At 29.4% G+C, this 15,628-nt stretch overlaps 1 protein-coding gene across 2 annotated transcripts; it reads left to right on the top strand.

The window, feature by feature from the left end:
* Positions 1 to 11,273: 11,273 nt before the first annotated feature.
* LOC142639011 (cytochrome b561 domain-containing protein At2g30890-like) lies at positions 11,274 to 13,792 on the top strand. Of its 2 annotated transcripts, none has more exons than XM_075813098.1 (4): positions 11,274 to 12,060; positions 12,264 to 12,425; positions 13,036 to 13,184; positions 13,268 to 13,792. In XM_075813098.1, the coding sequence occupies exons 1-4, from the start codon at positions 11,926 to 11,928 to the stop codon at positions 13,575 to 13,577; spliced, it is 756 nt and encodes a 251-aa protein (XP_075669213.1). In that variant the 5' UTR covers positions 11,274 to 11,925; the 3' UTR covers positions 13,578 to 13,792. The 2 variants fall into 2 exon arrangements, with proteins under 2 accessions (XP_075669213.1, XP_075669214.1); XM_075813099.1 differs by having other exon boundaries at positions 11,930 to 12,060; positions 12,252 to 12,425.
* The last annotated feature ends 1,836 nt before the right edge of the window (positions 13,793 to 15,628 follow it).

Genomic DNA, 15,628 nt, shown 5'->3' on the forward strand with positions numbered 1-15,628 from the left:
AAAGGTGCTATTGAAATTTCATAATCCTTCAAATTTGATATACCAAAAGGTGTTTATTGAAATGTTATATCCCTTCATACTATATATACCAAAAGGTGTCTATTGACTGAAAATGTGCTTATTGACCAAAAATGTGCCTACTGAATAAAAATATGTCTATTGATTGAAAATGTGCCTATTGAATTAAAAAGTGCTTATTAAATTAAAAATGTGCCTATTGATTGAAAATGTGCTTATTAAATGAAAAAAAATGCTTATTAACTGAAAAGTTGCCTATTAAAAAATGAAAAGACCAATTATTCGGTGTTTTTAAATGTATGTGTCATAAATTTATGTAACAACGTGGTGCAATGAGGAGTGGTCAACAAAAGTCAAACTTTTCGGTTTTATATTATACTAGTCACTAACCCATGCATGCAAGGAAATAGCTACTAAATGAGTTTCAGGGAAAAAAATCATTATTTTTGAGTTGAAGTACTAAGCAAAAAATGCATGAAATGTTTTTTTTTAAAAAGATATTGAAATAAATAGCACAAAGTTTTATTAATTAGGCAAAAGAAAGAAATGTTGTTTCATTTATTAGTCTTTTGTAGGAAGGAATAAGAGATAGAATATTGCATCTCTAGTTTAGTTTGTATTGTATATATAGGTATATGTATAATAGGTTGTAATATATATGCCAAAAAGTACCTATTGAAAGGTCATAACCCTTCAAATTTGATATACCAAAAAGTGTTTATTGTAAGGTCATAATTTTTTTTAAAGAAGGAAAACGATTATATTAAAAACTAAGAAAGGCTAGATAAATCAATCAAATAAACAAAAGCAACTTGAAGAGGAATAGACTCCATCCACACAATAAAATCAAAAACAGTAATAGTATGCCTAGCTAACTATGAGCGACCTTATTACATTCTCTTTTAACATGAGAGTAACGTAATTGACAGAAATCAAGGGAAAAAAGATTTTGCATCTTCAATTAAAAGACCATATGAAGATAAAGAAACATCCACCTCAGCAAGAGCGTTCATTACTACCTTTGAATCACCCTTTAAAACTGCCTGTGCAATACCCAGCTCTGAAGCAAACTCCAAAACTCTCACCGCAGCTAAGGCTTCGACTTCTACAACTTAAAATGCCTAGGGGAGCAATTGAGATAGAGAAGTAATGACCATACCTTGAGAATCTTGAATAACAACTCCGATGCTAGACTTATTTTCAGCGGCAAAAGTAGTTCCGTCAAAATTAATTTTGGAATATGCAGAAGGAGGAGGTTGCCACGAAGCATAGGACCGCTGCTAGGGTCAAGAGCTTGGAACTTGAAAAGCCATGAACTCTTCATGTCGGTCTTTGGAGACTTGTGCCAAGTGATGGAGATTAACATTCGGTTGAGCTAAATAGACTTGATTTTGTTGAGTCCAAATCGACCACACTGTCATGGCAAATAGTTCCGACCTTTCTTCATATTGAATATACCAAAAGGTGTTTATTGATTGAAAAAGTGCCTATTGAGTGATAATGTGCCTATTAGCTAAAAATGAGCCTATTAAATGAAAATGTACATATTAGCCAAAATGATGCGTATTAAATGAAAATGTGTTTATTGATCGAAAATGTGCCTATTGAAAAATAAAAAAGGCACAATTATTTGGTGTTTTTAAATGTATACATGACATTAATTTTTGTAGCCATGTGGTGCAATAAGTAGCAATCAATAAATAGTCAAAAGTTTTGGTTTTATATTATATTTTGATATAGGTGTGTGTGTGTGTGTGTGATGAAACTAACATTGTAGTATTTATTCAATGAAATTAGAAAGATTACTAATAGAATAAATATGTTTACTTTGTTATATTAATTATTTTAAGTATAATGAAATTGTAATATCATTTTTCTAAGATTTATATGAGAAACAATTGAAATATTTTTATTTTTGTGAGAAATATTTGATTTGAAATATGGTATTCTTACTCAAATTTAGTTGTTTTTGCAACAATTGAAACAATATCTAATAAAAAGGAATATATATATATATATATATATATATATATATATATATATATATATATATATATATATATATATATATATCTTAGCAACACACAATCAAGAATGTAAAAAAAAATAAAAAAAATCAAGGATATTTACATTTCTTTTAGTAGGCATGAAACATGCCTATCTATATTAGCCATTATATTATACAATTTTCAATTTGTAAATGCATATATATATATATATATAGTATAATCAAATCACTACACTACTCTTTGTATCTTTTTATTTTGTCTATAAAATAACTAAATATTACAATTTTTTAAAATGAAATTTATTGAAATATTTTTTTTATACATCAATAGTTAGAGGTGAGGAATTTGAATCCTACTTGTCTTTATTGGAAAATGAGGTGACAACCAGTTAAACTACAAGATTTTTAGTAAAATTTCTTGAAATATTGGAAAAAAAACTAATAATTTTGGAAAAACGGCTCTTTAACATCTTCGCAAATCAATTTCAAAAAATTCAGACTTCTTTGTACTATGTTTCTCTTTTCCCATCAATTGATAAACAACCTTTCTTCAAAACTATTTTACACCTGTCTCACTAATAAACTCTATAACCTTTGGGGATTCTTTTCTCTTTAACTCTTTGGGTATTCTTTTGCTTTAATTTTTCCATAGTAATACCAATATCCATTATTTTAAAATTAAAAAAATTTCTCAATTGAAACATATATCTTGATGTGATCTTATTCATAAGAAATCTAGCAACCTAATTCAAATAATACTAACCAGTAGATATTTAACAATACTGTATCCATAACTGTCACTATAGTTACCATTTTACTAAATTGTTAAGATATGAATGTTGATGAATATTCAGAGTAACTAACTAATGACTTTATAAGAATACTGTATCATTAACAATGTTGGAAAAGGCCATTATGAATAATCTTGTAACAATGTCCCTGTATCTTTGTTATTTGTTATTATATGGTAATTCTCATGAAGTTTGTGGAGAAGATAGTGCTGTATGGGAATTTTGGGAGAAGGGAAAAAGAGAGAAAAGCATGAAAAAGAAAGGCTTGGTAATTATTAAGACAAGTCACAAACTCATGCTGATACATGAGAAATATAATTATTTTGTAATATGGAATAATGTATAATTTATTTTTTAAAATTTATGGAAGATAATTTGTTCTTCTTAAAATTTGAGCTATTTCTAAAAGTTTTTTCCATTAATCTATCTCTACAAATATATCATTCTATTATTTTGGAAATTTTTTATTTTTATTTTTTAGAAACTTGGGTGTGTTTGATTGATTCTTTTTGGAAGTGATCTATATTCTTCAAACTTTTAGTAGAGTGTGTTATGCCTTTTTTTTTTTTTTTTGTACAACTAAACTTTTTTAAGTTTCAAATTTCTCATTCTCTTACTTATCAAGAAAAAAAAAGTTTTCATTTTCTTAAGAAAATTATCATGATAATCAAATCTCAGCACAAATTTAGAATTGATATTACTCAAATAATTAAAAGCCACATCCAAATACATAGAAATGTAGATTGTATTTTGATATAAACTCAAATTCTCACTTCCAAATATCTAAAAATTCACTAAAAATATATAGTTGTATATACCAAATTATCCAAGTCATGTTACGTAATAGAATAACATTATACAATTATATACAATATAATGTCATAGGATATTAGAACACTAAACAAATATTGATTAGATTTTCTAAATCTAATGAAGTAACCCAGTTAGCATTCATACAACCAAAGCCCAAGTGGGTCACATATTAGTTTAATATAAATTAGTCGATGACTCGCGCATTGCTTGTGATAATATTTTATCTCATTAAATTTAATTTTGTAATTTGGACTAATTTAATAAATAGTAATGTATTCACTAATCATATTTTCATTTATTATAGGAAAAATCACAAATAATATATATATATATATATATATATATATTTATGTTGTACAAAAATGAAAACGATACAAATTTTTTCAAGAATTTAAAAGGTAAGTTAGTGAAAATATTAATTTTTTAATAAAAGTTATTTATAACATTTTGTGTTTCATTAAAAAGTATATAAAAATTGTAAATTATTCTTTTAGTTTTAAATAAACTTTCTTGAAATTAATTTTGTTCTACCATACAATCAAAAACACCAAGAAATCTAAAAAAATTAATAAAATCCATCAAAACTACAATTCAAAATTAAAAATAAAGGAAAAATAAAATAAAACTCACACTACAGTCAAACTTCTTCTCCTGAATATGTTAAATATATAAAATTTGATGTGATCAAGCTAAGTATCAAATGCATAAATAATTCAAAATTTTTAAAATGGATTTGAAGTAACACAATAGAAATATGTTGTTGTTCTCAAATAAAAGTGCTAGTTATAAATTTATACATAATGATTGTAACTTGTTTTCCTTAATAAATTAATTAAAAAAAAGAGAGTACACTTTTAGAGGGGAAAAAGTAGAGAATTTTTTTTTTTAAAAAAAAGAAAGAAGTATTGTATACATATTGTCATACACTAATTTAACATCTAATCCAATATGTGAAAAATGAATAGATAAATAAATATTTTTAAACAAAAAATTGATTTTTTTTTTAATATCAAAGAATACACTAAAGAGAAAAAGAAGATGAAAATCAATATAAAATATTAGTAAACGCTTAAAAAAAATCACTCAATCATCTAAGAACATCATATAACAAAGCTATAAACAATTAAGTACTAATTTGTTAAACACAATATTTACAAACAGTAAAAAGAAACTATACAAAGATCATCTTCTTCAACTGCACTAACTATTTTTCATTATATTGTTTAGTCTATCTTGTTGTTTTCCAAATAAACTAAAACCTGGCAACAACAAAAAATATAACATATTCTAATATGATTTCCCCCCAAATCATTTCAACAACAAACATCATTAAAAGTATTTAGTGTTGTAGATAAAAAAAAATATATATATATATATATATATATATATATATATATATATATATATATATATATATATATATTTGCATCAAGGAACACAAGAATGGAGTAGTCAATAATAGGGTGATGGGGTACAAACTTCTAGTAGGAGATCCTCCTATGTGGTAGTTGTTAGATTGTATCTGCTCTACCATCAATGATTAAGCAAGACCTTTGAATACATTTTTATAGATAATTTTTTTTTAAAAATTTAATCGAATTCATTTTTCAATTATAAACAACCAAAAGTAGAGTTTTAAAGAACACAAATATTCAAGAATCTAAGGTAGAGATATAAGAATAAAATAATCCAACAAAAAATGAAAAAAAAAATTGAGAGAGAGAGAGAGAGAGAGAGAGAGAGAGAGAGAGAGAGAGAGATTTATATGTAAGATGATGGGAATAAAAAGAGCCAAAATAAAGGAAAATAAAAAAGCAAAATTATATGTAAAATTAAAACTGCTCAAGATGAATATGTATAGACAACACTTTTGCTATGATTTTTCTTTGATTTATTATTTATTTATAAATATCAAAATTAAAGTAAATGAATATGTAAAGTTAAAACTGCCTAAGATGAATTTGTAAAGCCAAATATTTATATATTTAATATTGTCAAAAAATTAAAGGTAAAAAATAAATATAAAAAATAATAACGATGTGGCTAATGACCTGGCGAATGAGATGGCTCTATAGGAGCATATCATTTCTCACAATGAATACTATACTTCATACAGGATCATTTTGGTGTGCAAAATGTGAAACGAAAACAAATCTTCCTATCCTAAGGTTAGAGGCACCCAAATTAGCTACATACTCTCCAGATATTTATAATATATTCATCTTACTATAACTACTATATATGAAATTGCAAACTACATTAGATACAGGATTCAAATTGAAGTTTTTGATGCATGACAAAACAATTTTTTTGATATTTGATAGAGATGCTAAGAAAATCCTAAATAATTTTGCAAGAAATCTTGCTAAAAAACAAACAGAGGTACAACTTATATAAATTATTAAATTATTGTAAAACTATTGAACATAATAAATATCAAATTCCTCATATGTAGATTTATATTGGAGAAGGAATCCCACATAATCTAAAGGAAATTTTAGGAAAAAAAAACATTTTCCTACTTTGTTATAATGAATTCAATTTAAATAATGGTTTTGAAAATTATACAGTTGCTAAGATTCTTGATGCACCTTCAAATGACAGAAAGGTGCGGAAGAAAAAAATATATACACAATCCAATATGCTTTATTAATTCTTTTGCTACACTATTCCTAAAGTAACAACAAAAAAAAAACATTTACAAAAAACTGTTACATCAATGAAATTTAACATGAATGTAAATAACTATGTAAAATCTTAGCAAAAGCAAATCTGCAAGTCCAAACTTTGTAAGATTCAGTTAAGAATCTTCTAATGCCAATTCATTAGTGATTAACACAAATGATACAACAAAAGGAAAAAAAAGTAATGAAAACTCAAAAATTGAACAAACAGGGACAAACCAAACTTTAAAAGTTGAAGATGAAGAAATAGATGATAATAACATACCCCTCAATAAGCTTTATAAGCGCCGCTATATAACAAAAACAAAGCATTGAAGAAACAAAAAAAAAAACAAGATTTCACAATGAAACTCTTTATTACATCACATAATAAAGATCAATAGCATAGAATGAATTAACATGCTTTTATCAACTTTTATTATACAATATTACTCCAAAAATGTTTATTTTATCACTTATTACTTTAATATAATAAATATAATGGATATGTGTGTGCAATTCATTATTGTTGCATCTTATAATGAATTCGTTACTAACAAAGTTTTATAGCAAATATGATATAATATACGTACAACATTCTTCAAAAAAATTTACATAAAACATTACAATATTATCCATGCATCGCACAGACAACTTAATAGTTACTCTTAAAAGAATTGATGACATTTTTTAAAGGGGTAAAGTGTAATTTTATTGAACAAAATTTTCAAAATTAATACCTATTAATACACTAATATTTAAAGGAAAAAAACATTTAGGGGGGGGGGGGACCTTTGCCCCCTAGTCTATATATAGCTCCGTCCATGGAGGGAGTTTCTCCAGAAACAGTCTAATTGTGGGTTTAATAAACTTAAAGGACATCATTAAATATATATATATATATATATATATAAAAGGGAAAGAGCAACCTTTCACTGTATAAAGAAAGGGAGAGAACATTATACAAAGGGAGAGAACAAATGTTCTCTCCCTTTCTTTATACAGTGAAAGGTTGCTCTTTCCCTTTGGGGAGAGAATAATGGATTCTCTCCCCTTCTTTATACAGTGAAAGGTTGCTCTCTCCTTTTTTATATATGTAACTTTTATATATATATACATATATAAAAAAGGGAGAGAGCAACCTTTCACTCTATAAAGAAGGAGAGAGAATCCATAAATGATAAAACATCTTTACCATTTCTCTTTGTTTAGCTGACTTCTATGCCCACGACACACTCGGCCAAAGAATAGGATACAGTTAATTTTTGTGTCTAGCAAGTAGAATATCAAAGCAAACATAATTAAACACATCAATCACTGAATTCAGAAAACACACACGCTACAATCAGTCTCAAACCTAATTTTCTTCTCACCAATTGTCATTATTTGACCCCAATTGCAAGGAAATTTCCATGTACTTTTAATTGGCGTAATCTCAATATTAGTTAAAAAAAAAAAAAAAGGAAATGATGACTGTCACTTTTAATAAGATTTATGGACAAAAAAAAAAAAGTTTGGCTACAACTCTGATTAATATGACTACATATTTTAAAATTTAGCTATTGTATCACATGTTCTTTATGTTCTTAATACACACGTTTAATTTCGTTACAATCAAATGTTATTTATTATTCGATCCACGTACTTATTTTTTATGCAAAATTTTATATTGCAAAACTTGAAATTTAAACAGATGATTGATAATATAACTATTAATATTTGATTTTCTAGAAATTTGTTAAGTATGAAAGATATAAGAAGAAAATGTGATTTAATGATAAATTTGTCAAAATTCATGTCTAATAAAAAGATATTTAGTAGAATTATAGTTGTTTGCTACAAATTAGTTTGTCGCCAAAGTTTATTATTTGTTTTATTGAGAGAGAGAGAGAGAGAGAGAGAGAGAGAGAGAGAGAGAGAGAGGTTGTTAGTGAGTTTCGATCAGTAAGCCTTTTTCTAAAACACCCGCTTGATTAGACACAAAGGTCATAATTGCTTTAACTTAGGAGTGGGGAGTGGGGTGAATGGTTTTCCTTAGTAATAAGGGAAAAATGTCCTTCTCTACATACCTGTTATAGAATTAAAGCAAGGTGGCTTTTTTGTATCTTTAATACTTTTGACAGAATGAACTCATATTAATCGAAACCCACCTTGATGATTTTCTTTCAAGCTCATGATTATTTGGTGGACGATAATGTACGAATCACATGTGACATGCCAACAAACATTGGGAAATATTATGATAAGCTCATGTGTACAGTTTGAATGACCAATTCTGATCAATGGTTACTATGCTTACACATAGACTATGCTTGCTGCCTAAACAAGTCACTATTTGTTTATCTCAGTTAAGGAAGGCAATAATATGAGGTCCCCAACAAGTAGCATAATCACTTGCATATTTCATCCTATAATGAGATGTAAATGAAGATTGTAATGCAGGGCTTGTTCATAATATTAGTAATAGTAAACATTAATAGTAACAACTATGACAATATTTCTTGATGTTATGGTTAATCTAGCTTAGTACAAATGGGTGTTTTGGGTTTGAATGGTGCAGAAAAGATTTCACTGTTTTTTCTCAAAATGGTCTGCAATGTTGTATGGAATGAGTGGATCACATATATGGTGGAGACTCTGTACAAGCACTTCTACCTCTTTAACTGCAAACAAATATATATCAACAGGTGTATAGCTTTCAAATTAATCATCATGAAGTTCAAGGAATCAAGCGCACTATTTGATAAGGGTGGGACCCCATTCAGCTTTTGTTTACAATCAATATTAGAATTCCACAACAAATGGTTGCATGAGCCAAGTTGTCTTGGACCTCTTGGTCCACATGTTTTGTCTGAATCTGAAAATTTTCAGTTCTCTTTATTATTCTTTATGCTGTTTTGTTTTTTCTCTCCACTCATAAAAACTTTCATTAAACCAAAGCAGAATTTTTTTTTTTTGGGTTAAATAATTTTATGCATAAATCTTAATAGAAAAGAGCTGAATAATTGAATGAATGGTAGGACACAGACAGACACAAAGATAATATTTACATGGTTAGACTATGCTATGATCACTATGCTTAGCCTTTCCCTAATCCGAGTGCATAAATCCTAAATGCTGGAGAAAAATTCTGATGATTGAAAAGGCAAAATCAATCCAATAAAAAAAAAGTGCAATATATGATGGTTTCCCATTTATATTTTGATATTAACGACTTGTCCGTTAAGATTTCACAAATCCTTCCTAAGATCCCATTTCCAGTTGATTAGTGATTAGTCACAAAAAAGGGGGCAAAAATGAGCTGTTTATCTAATTAACTTAAATTTTATTTATGTACTTTAGCAACTTTTTTTTTTTAAAGAAAGTAAATAATTATTTTATAGATAGGTTAAAGTCATAACTCTCATGAGTTTGTAACTCTTTAAGGTGGAGTTTGGATTGCACTAAAATTATTTCTCTCCCTGTGTTTGGCGTTTTTGTGGGTCCCGTGCACTGTTCAAGGAACCCGCAAGTACGGATTTCAACAAATCTAACTTTAAAATTGATTTCCACGGCACTATTCACACACTTAAAAATTATTTCACTACAGTATTTTCAGTTTTCAGCAATAAACAATGTCCAAACAAACCCTAAATGAAACACTATTTTAAACAATTATAATTTTTTTATTCAATAGTTATACAAATGAAATAATGGGACTTGAGCCTTAGTTCTCCTTATAAAAGAGAGTAAATAATGCTACTAAGTTAAGGCTCTTGGTGATGTTCACTTGACTAGATCTAATGTTAGAGAATTTTTGGTAAAGAAAATTAGGTGTACATTATGATCTCTCTAATTTGAAAGATGTTAGCTTTGGATTAATGGGTTAACCAAGCGAGTGCATAAAATATTCTGGATTAAACAAACCTTCTTTTCTGTCTGAACCTGCAACCCCATGACTATTTGATGCAATAACCTCTCTTTTTTTTTTTTTTGCCGAATTTGATGCAATAACCTTATTCCTAAGTAGTTGTCAGTCGCCCATTAAACACCACAATATGATTTCTTTACAAGCCACTAGAAATTTAGAGCACCGTATAAGTTTTTATTAATAAGAAATCAGAAATTTTGGATTCTTTTTGGTTCACGTGAATTTGACCACTTTGTTTGAACATGAGCATGTAATTTGTTTGAGCTCTAGTCTTCATTCTTAACTTGAAGACAAGAAGTGACGATTCTTGTTTTTCCCAAACCCAACTTACGTAAAAGTCATATCAATAAATTAACTCCAGATCTGTTTGAATTTGGTAAAATTTTCACCTTATTGATCACATGCATCCAAAAACTGGCCTCTTTTTCCTTCTAATCTCAACAAAACTTAGCCAAATTAAAAAAATCCCCCCCCCCCCCCCCCAAACTTTTTTCAACTTATTAATTGATACATTATCTTTAAAAAAAAAAACCTTATCAATTGATAAATAACATACCTACTTTGCTTAGTACTTTCATAGCTTTATTTAATGAGATTAAATTTTATAAGGATGTGATGTAAAACTCAAGTTTTTTACACCCTTCAATCCTAGTATACCACATCATCTTATCACATATTAAAAAAATAAGCACAACCACTCCCAATTAATTCTAATACCCATATGAAAATCTAACTAAATTAAGAGTTTATTAAGATATTATTAGGTGTGGTAGAATGTATTAAATTTTAAGTAAAAAATTGATGTGACAATATTTTATTAAATAGTGTAAAACATGAGTTTTATCCTCTATTCTTACCAAATTCGGACTCTTATTTAATAGACTAAAAAAAAATGTTTGCAACTCTTTTATTTAAGAGCGCTCTAGTTATCATTGAGTTGCTTTGAGCAAAGATCACAATTTCTTCTCCCTTGTATTAACCAAAATCCTGGCCCCTTCTCCACTGGATTCAACGCTGCCTTATATTTATAGCATCAGCATTACCATGGTAACAAATCAATAATGTTCAAGCATACTGTTATAGTAAACACCCAGTAGTGGGACTGTGGGGCAAAAGATAATGTTTGCTATTACAACCTACCAGGGTCCACTCCATACTCTATAGTCTTTTTCTCCCTCCTTTGAAATATGGCATCCTTTTTGCTCTGAAATTTCACATTCTCCTCCATCATCCCAAAAAGGCTGTCATAAGTGAACCCCACATATGGTTGAAATCTTCACTTTCTTTAATCTCTTACTCAAAACCATCAACCTCCATGCAGCACCCGCACTTCTTTATTTAAAAGTTCTCACTTTGGCTTTCTTTACACCAAAACACTATCATGGTATCTTGAACTTAGACTTTTGATTTGCCTCCTTCGAATAGTATCATTGGTTTTCATAAGACACATTGTTCAAGCTGACTTATGCTTATAATTCACCTAGAGAGTGAGTGAGAAAGAGATAATCAAGAGGCTGTAGCTGTTTTTTGATGATGTCAAGTACCTTAACCTTATTGTATTAATTTACTTGTGGTCCTTGCGCTGGTTTCACGGTTTTTCACATCACTGTGATGTGCTAAACCTTATTTTCTCAAACTGCAATTTTGAAGCTTCGACAGCATAAAAGGCTTTCTGGGTCTTTGAAGGAGTGGCCATTGCTTATCTTTTTCAGAAAAGAAAGAATGCAAGTTCTGCGGAGATTGGTTTTTTTCACCATTCATGCAAGTCTTTTTATCCTTGTTCTACCGCTTGTCAGCTCGTCTCAAGAACAATCAAAAACTACTAGTCATGCAAGCAAGAAAGACAACAATCACAAGGTTTTTCTTTTATTCCTTCCATTCTGATCTCTTGGAAATACTTCTGCCATTTTCTTGTTCTAGCATATTATCTGTTTCTTATTCTCAAAAAAAAAAAAAAAAATATATATATATATATATATATATATTATCTATTTCTTTTGTATACCACTGTTCCTAAGGATTTCCTAATGAAGCCAACTGATTTTTAGTTATGTTAACAGCTGAGTTCGAAACTGATGTTTGAGATTACACTCCATGGATTTCTCCTCTGGGCTTCAATGGGGTTCTTGATGCCTGTAGGAATACTTGTTATCAGAATGTCAAATAGAGTGGAATGTGGAAGAAGGCTCAAAATTCTTTTCTATGCTCATGCAACTTTGCAGGCAAGTTTTTTTTTTTTTCTTTTTCTTTTTCTCCTATAACTTTACCATGTTTTCCCAAAAATTTAGATTAAACAATGATAGTTTGTTTTAATAGTCTTTTTTACTTCCTCTTTCAATTGAAAAACAATAATATCTCAACAGTGTGACAAACAGATAACAATAAAGCTTTGAACTTTGTTTACTAAAGGCAGATGCCCTACTCTATGACTTCTAATGATGGTGAAACGTATATTAAATTAAAAAAGATTCCTGATTTGCAATAATTAATCTAACCCACAGTTTCTTAATAATCGGATATACACCTAGTAAACTTCAATATCCCTCAAGGTCATTAAGGAATATGATGGATACTTTAAGAGCAAGAAAAGGCATAGAATACAATATTCCAGTAGATTATTTAACCCACCATTTCCCAAATCTTATTTGGAAGTGAGCATGTGGGTAAAACACAATTATGATGTTAGGTATGGCATTGGCCCAAACTCAAGTCACAAAGAGAGAAATAATACATACAAGTGAAGATATTGTACCCATCATTAATGTAATTATTTTCCAAATGAATTCTATATTTTCTTTCTTCATAGATTTGATAAGTATTTTATGTTAACAGATACTTGCCGTACTTATTGCCACAGCAGGAGCAGTGATGTCCATCAAAAACTTCAACAACTCCTTCAATAATTATCACCAAAGGATAGGGGTAGCCCTATATGGTATCATATGGTTGCAAGCCCTGGTTGGTTTTATCAGGCCACAGAGGTATAACCATTTAATATTGTTACATCAACATGGTTATGTATATCAGTTGTGCATGTTCACCACAACTTTTTTGCTCTCTGCAGGGGGTCTAAAGGAAGAAGTGTATGGTTTTTTATGCATTGGCTACTTGGAACTGCAGTATGCTTACTAGGAGTTCTAAACATATACACAGGTTTACAAGCCTACCATGAAAAGACATCAAGAGGTATAAGGTTTTGGACTATCATTTTCACTGCTGAGATGTCTTTCCTTGCCTTCGTCTACCTGTTTCAAGACAAATGGCTGCATATACAAAAGCAGGGAGTGGTTTTGGGCAATGAACCAATAATGCCTAATGACCAAGAGATTTCTCCAAGCGACAAGCAAAAGGAATTGAAGATCCTGACTTGTTGAGGATGAAAATCAGCCAATGTTAATTTTACTAACAGTAAATTTATCCTTTTCATCTCATTTTCTCTATGGATATTCTCCCATAGAATGGATTGGTGTTTATTAGTAAAGAGCACATACAGCATCAAATGTTGGGATGGAGACTTCCTATCATATAAATTACAGATGTTTATTGTTTATAATATTTTGAAAATATATGGCTTTTGGGAGCTGGCAAATTGGATATGTAGTGACTATAACTTTTGGGATCCTATTTGGGCTACAGATAATATATTTGCAAAATATGACAGTACAAAGATGCAACCTGAAGTTATATCATTTCATGAAGAGCAGACAACTCATGAGCTTCCAAATAAAATATTTCCATTAGCTGGAGTCATAAACTCATAATCCTTGGGATAAACAAACCTTTGTATAATCCTGATGTTGTGTTTTGGCAGAAAATGGAATCCTGTTTCTGTATTTCTACTTCAAACAAATATATGCCTTAGGCCATGCTTAGTTAAGATGAAGATACAGTAGAAGAAAAGAAAGCTTAGAATCTTGAACTAGTACTCAATCCATATAATATTAATCTCCAAAGTTCTTTCTATTCTCCTCATTCTTTAAAACACTAAATATCCCAAGTTCCTAACTGCATTTGAAACAATATATGGTGTAAGTCTCTCTCTTTTCAATGTCACTATGATGCACACTCACTTCCTAGCCTGAAATTCAAATGGTTTTAACAATTAAAACGATTCATTGTCAATCACACAAACAGAAGCACTTTGGAAGACCACTTTAAATAAGAAAATCAGAGAAAATTAAAGCATTTAGAGTGGATAGAAAGTGATGGTGAAGTTTGGAAGTATTTCTAATTAACTATTAATAGGTTCATATGACATGGAAAACATTGCCGTGATGAATATGATATGTGCTGGCTTCCAAAGCCAAATTGTCAAGACCCCCCCAACCCAAAGAATGGGCACACGGTTTTTGGATATCCCATACGTTAAAGCAGTGCCTTGGGATAGGAATACGCAATTAAAGGAGGCAGATAAAAGTGAGAACCACTTTTAGTACAAGTTAAAATATTTTTCCTTAAATCATCTACAACAAAATCAAGAAAAATATTTCAGCTTTGCATCGTAGGAGGCAGATCCTCAGACCAGGTTCATTAAAGTAGTCATATGACGAAAACAGTTGTGATGTGAAAGTCAAGGGATAAATCTGAACACTGTAATCATCCAAATCAATCCATTTTTGCTTTCCATGGTCTGGAGTTTGAATTATTGTTATGATAACTTAGTTGGCAAAATTATGTATTAATTATAGCATTGAATTTGCTAACAAATCGAATTGTTAAATTCACCTAAGCAATGGCTTTGAATAAAATTTAGAAGATAACAAAGGAAAAAAGCAAAAGTAAGAATGTTACATTACTTTAAAAATTAAGAAAATAGAACTAGTGCAGGCAAATGTAGCTCAATAATTCCATCTTAATGACAGTCAATGAAAGTAGATGAAGTTGAGGAATGAGAACATTATACATGGGAGATTTAGTCAAAAAAGTTGGATGTAGTGAAAGGACATTGGATGGTCTGAAAAAAGAAGATGAGTTGAGATGTCAATGATGGTATGATAGTCTATGACTTAACAGTTAATAGCATATCTAGCCCCACATGATGGAATTTAATAGTACATCTAACCCAGAGTAATGAAAGTTTAACAGAACATCTATCCCAAAATGATGAAAAAATTAATGGAAGATCTAACTCCAGATGAAGAAATTGGTGAGACAGGATTCATGTAACCAAATCTAAAATGTTGGGAAAGGATCTTTTTTTCCTGGTTTCATCAAACTTCAAATTGAAATGATTTGAGGACAAAATAGAATGATTTCAAATGCAACACATACCACAATAGAATACTATTTTGTTTGGAGTGAACCAAACCCCTTGAATTCAAGCCTATCTCAATATTTCAATACTCTCTCTAAAGTGGATTGTGGGGCTACCGAGAGCCTCCCATTCCTATTAAAATTATCAATATTATCATTTAATGGATAAATA

This window comes from Castanea sativa, chromosome 6 (genome assembly GCF_040712315.1).
Source record: "Castanea sativa cultivar Marrone di Chiusa Pesio chromosome 6, ASM4071231v1".
Classification (NCBI taxonomy): domain Eukaryota; kingdom Viridiplantae; phylum Streptophyta; class Magnoliopsida; order Fagales; family Fagaceae; genus Castanea; species Castanea sativa.

Coding starts and splice junctions, on each gene's coding strand:
- LOC142639011 (XM_075813098.1), top strand. CDS start 11,926: ATGCAAGTTCTGCGGAGATTGGTTTTTTTCACCATTCATGCAAGTCTT. Junction 12,061..12,263: donor AGAAAGACAACAATCACAAG/GTTTTTCTTTTA, acceptor TTATGTTAACAG/CTGAGTTCGAAACTGATGTT. Junction 12,426..13,035: donor ATGCTCATGCAACTTTGCAG/GCAAGTTTTTTT, acceptor TTATGTTAACAG/ATACTTGCCGTACTTATTGC.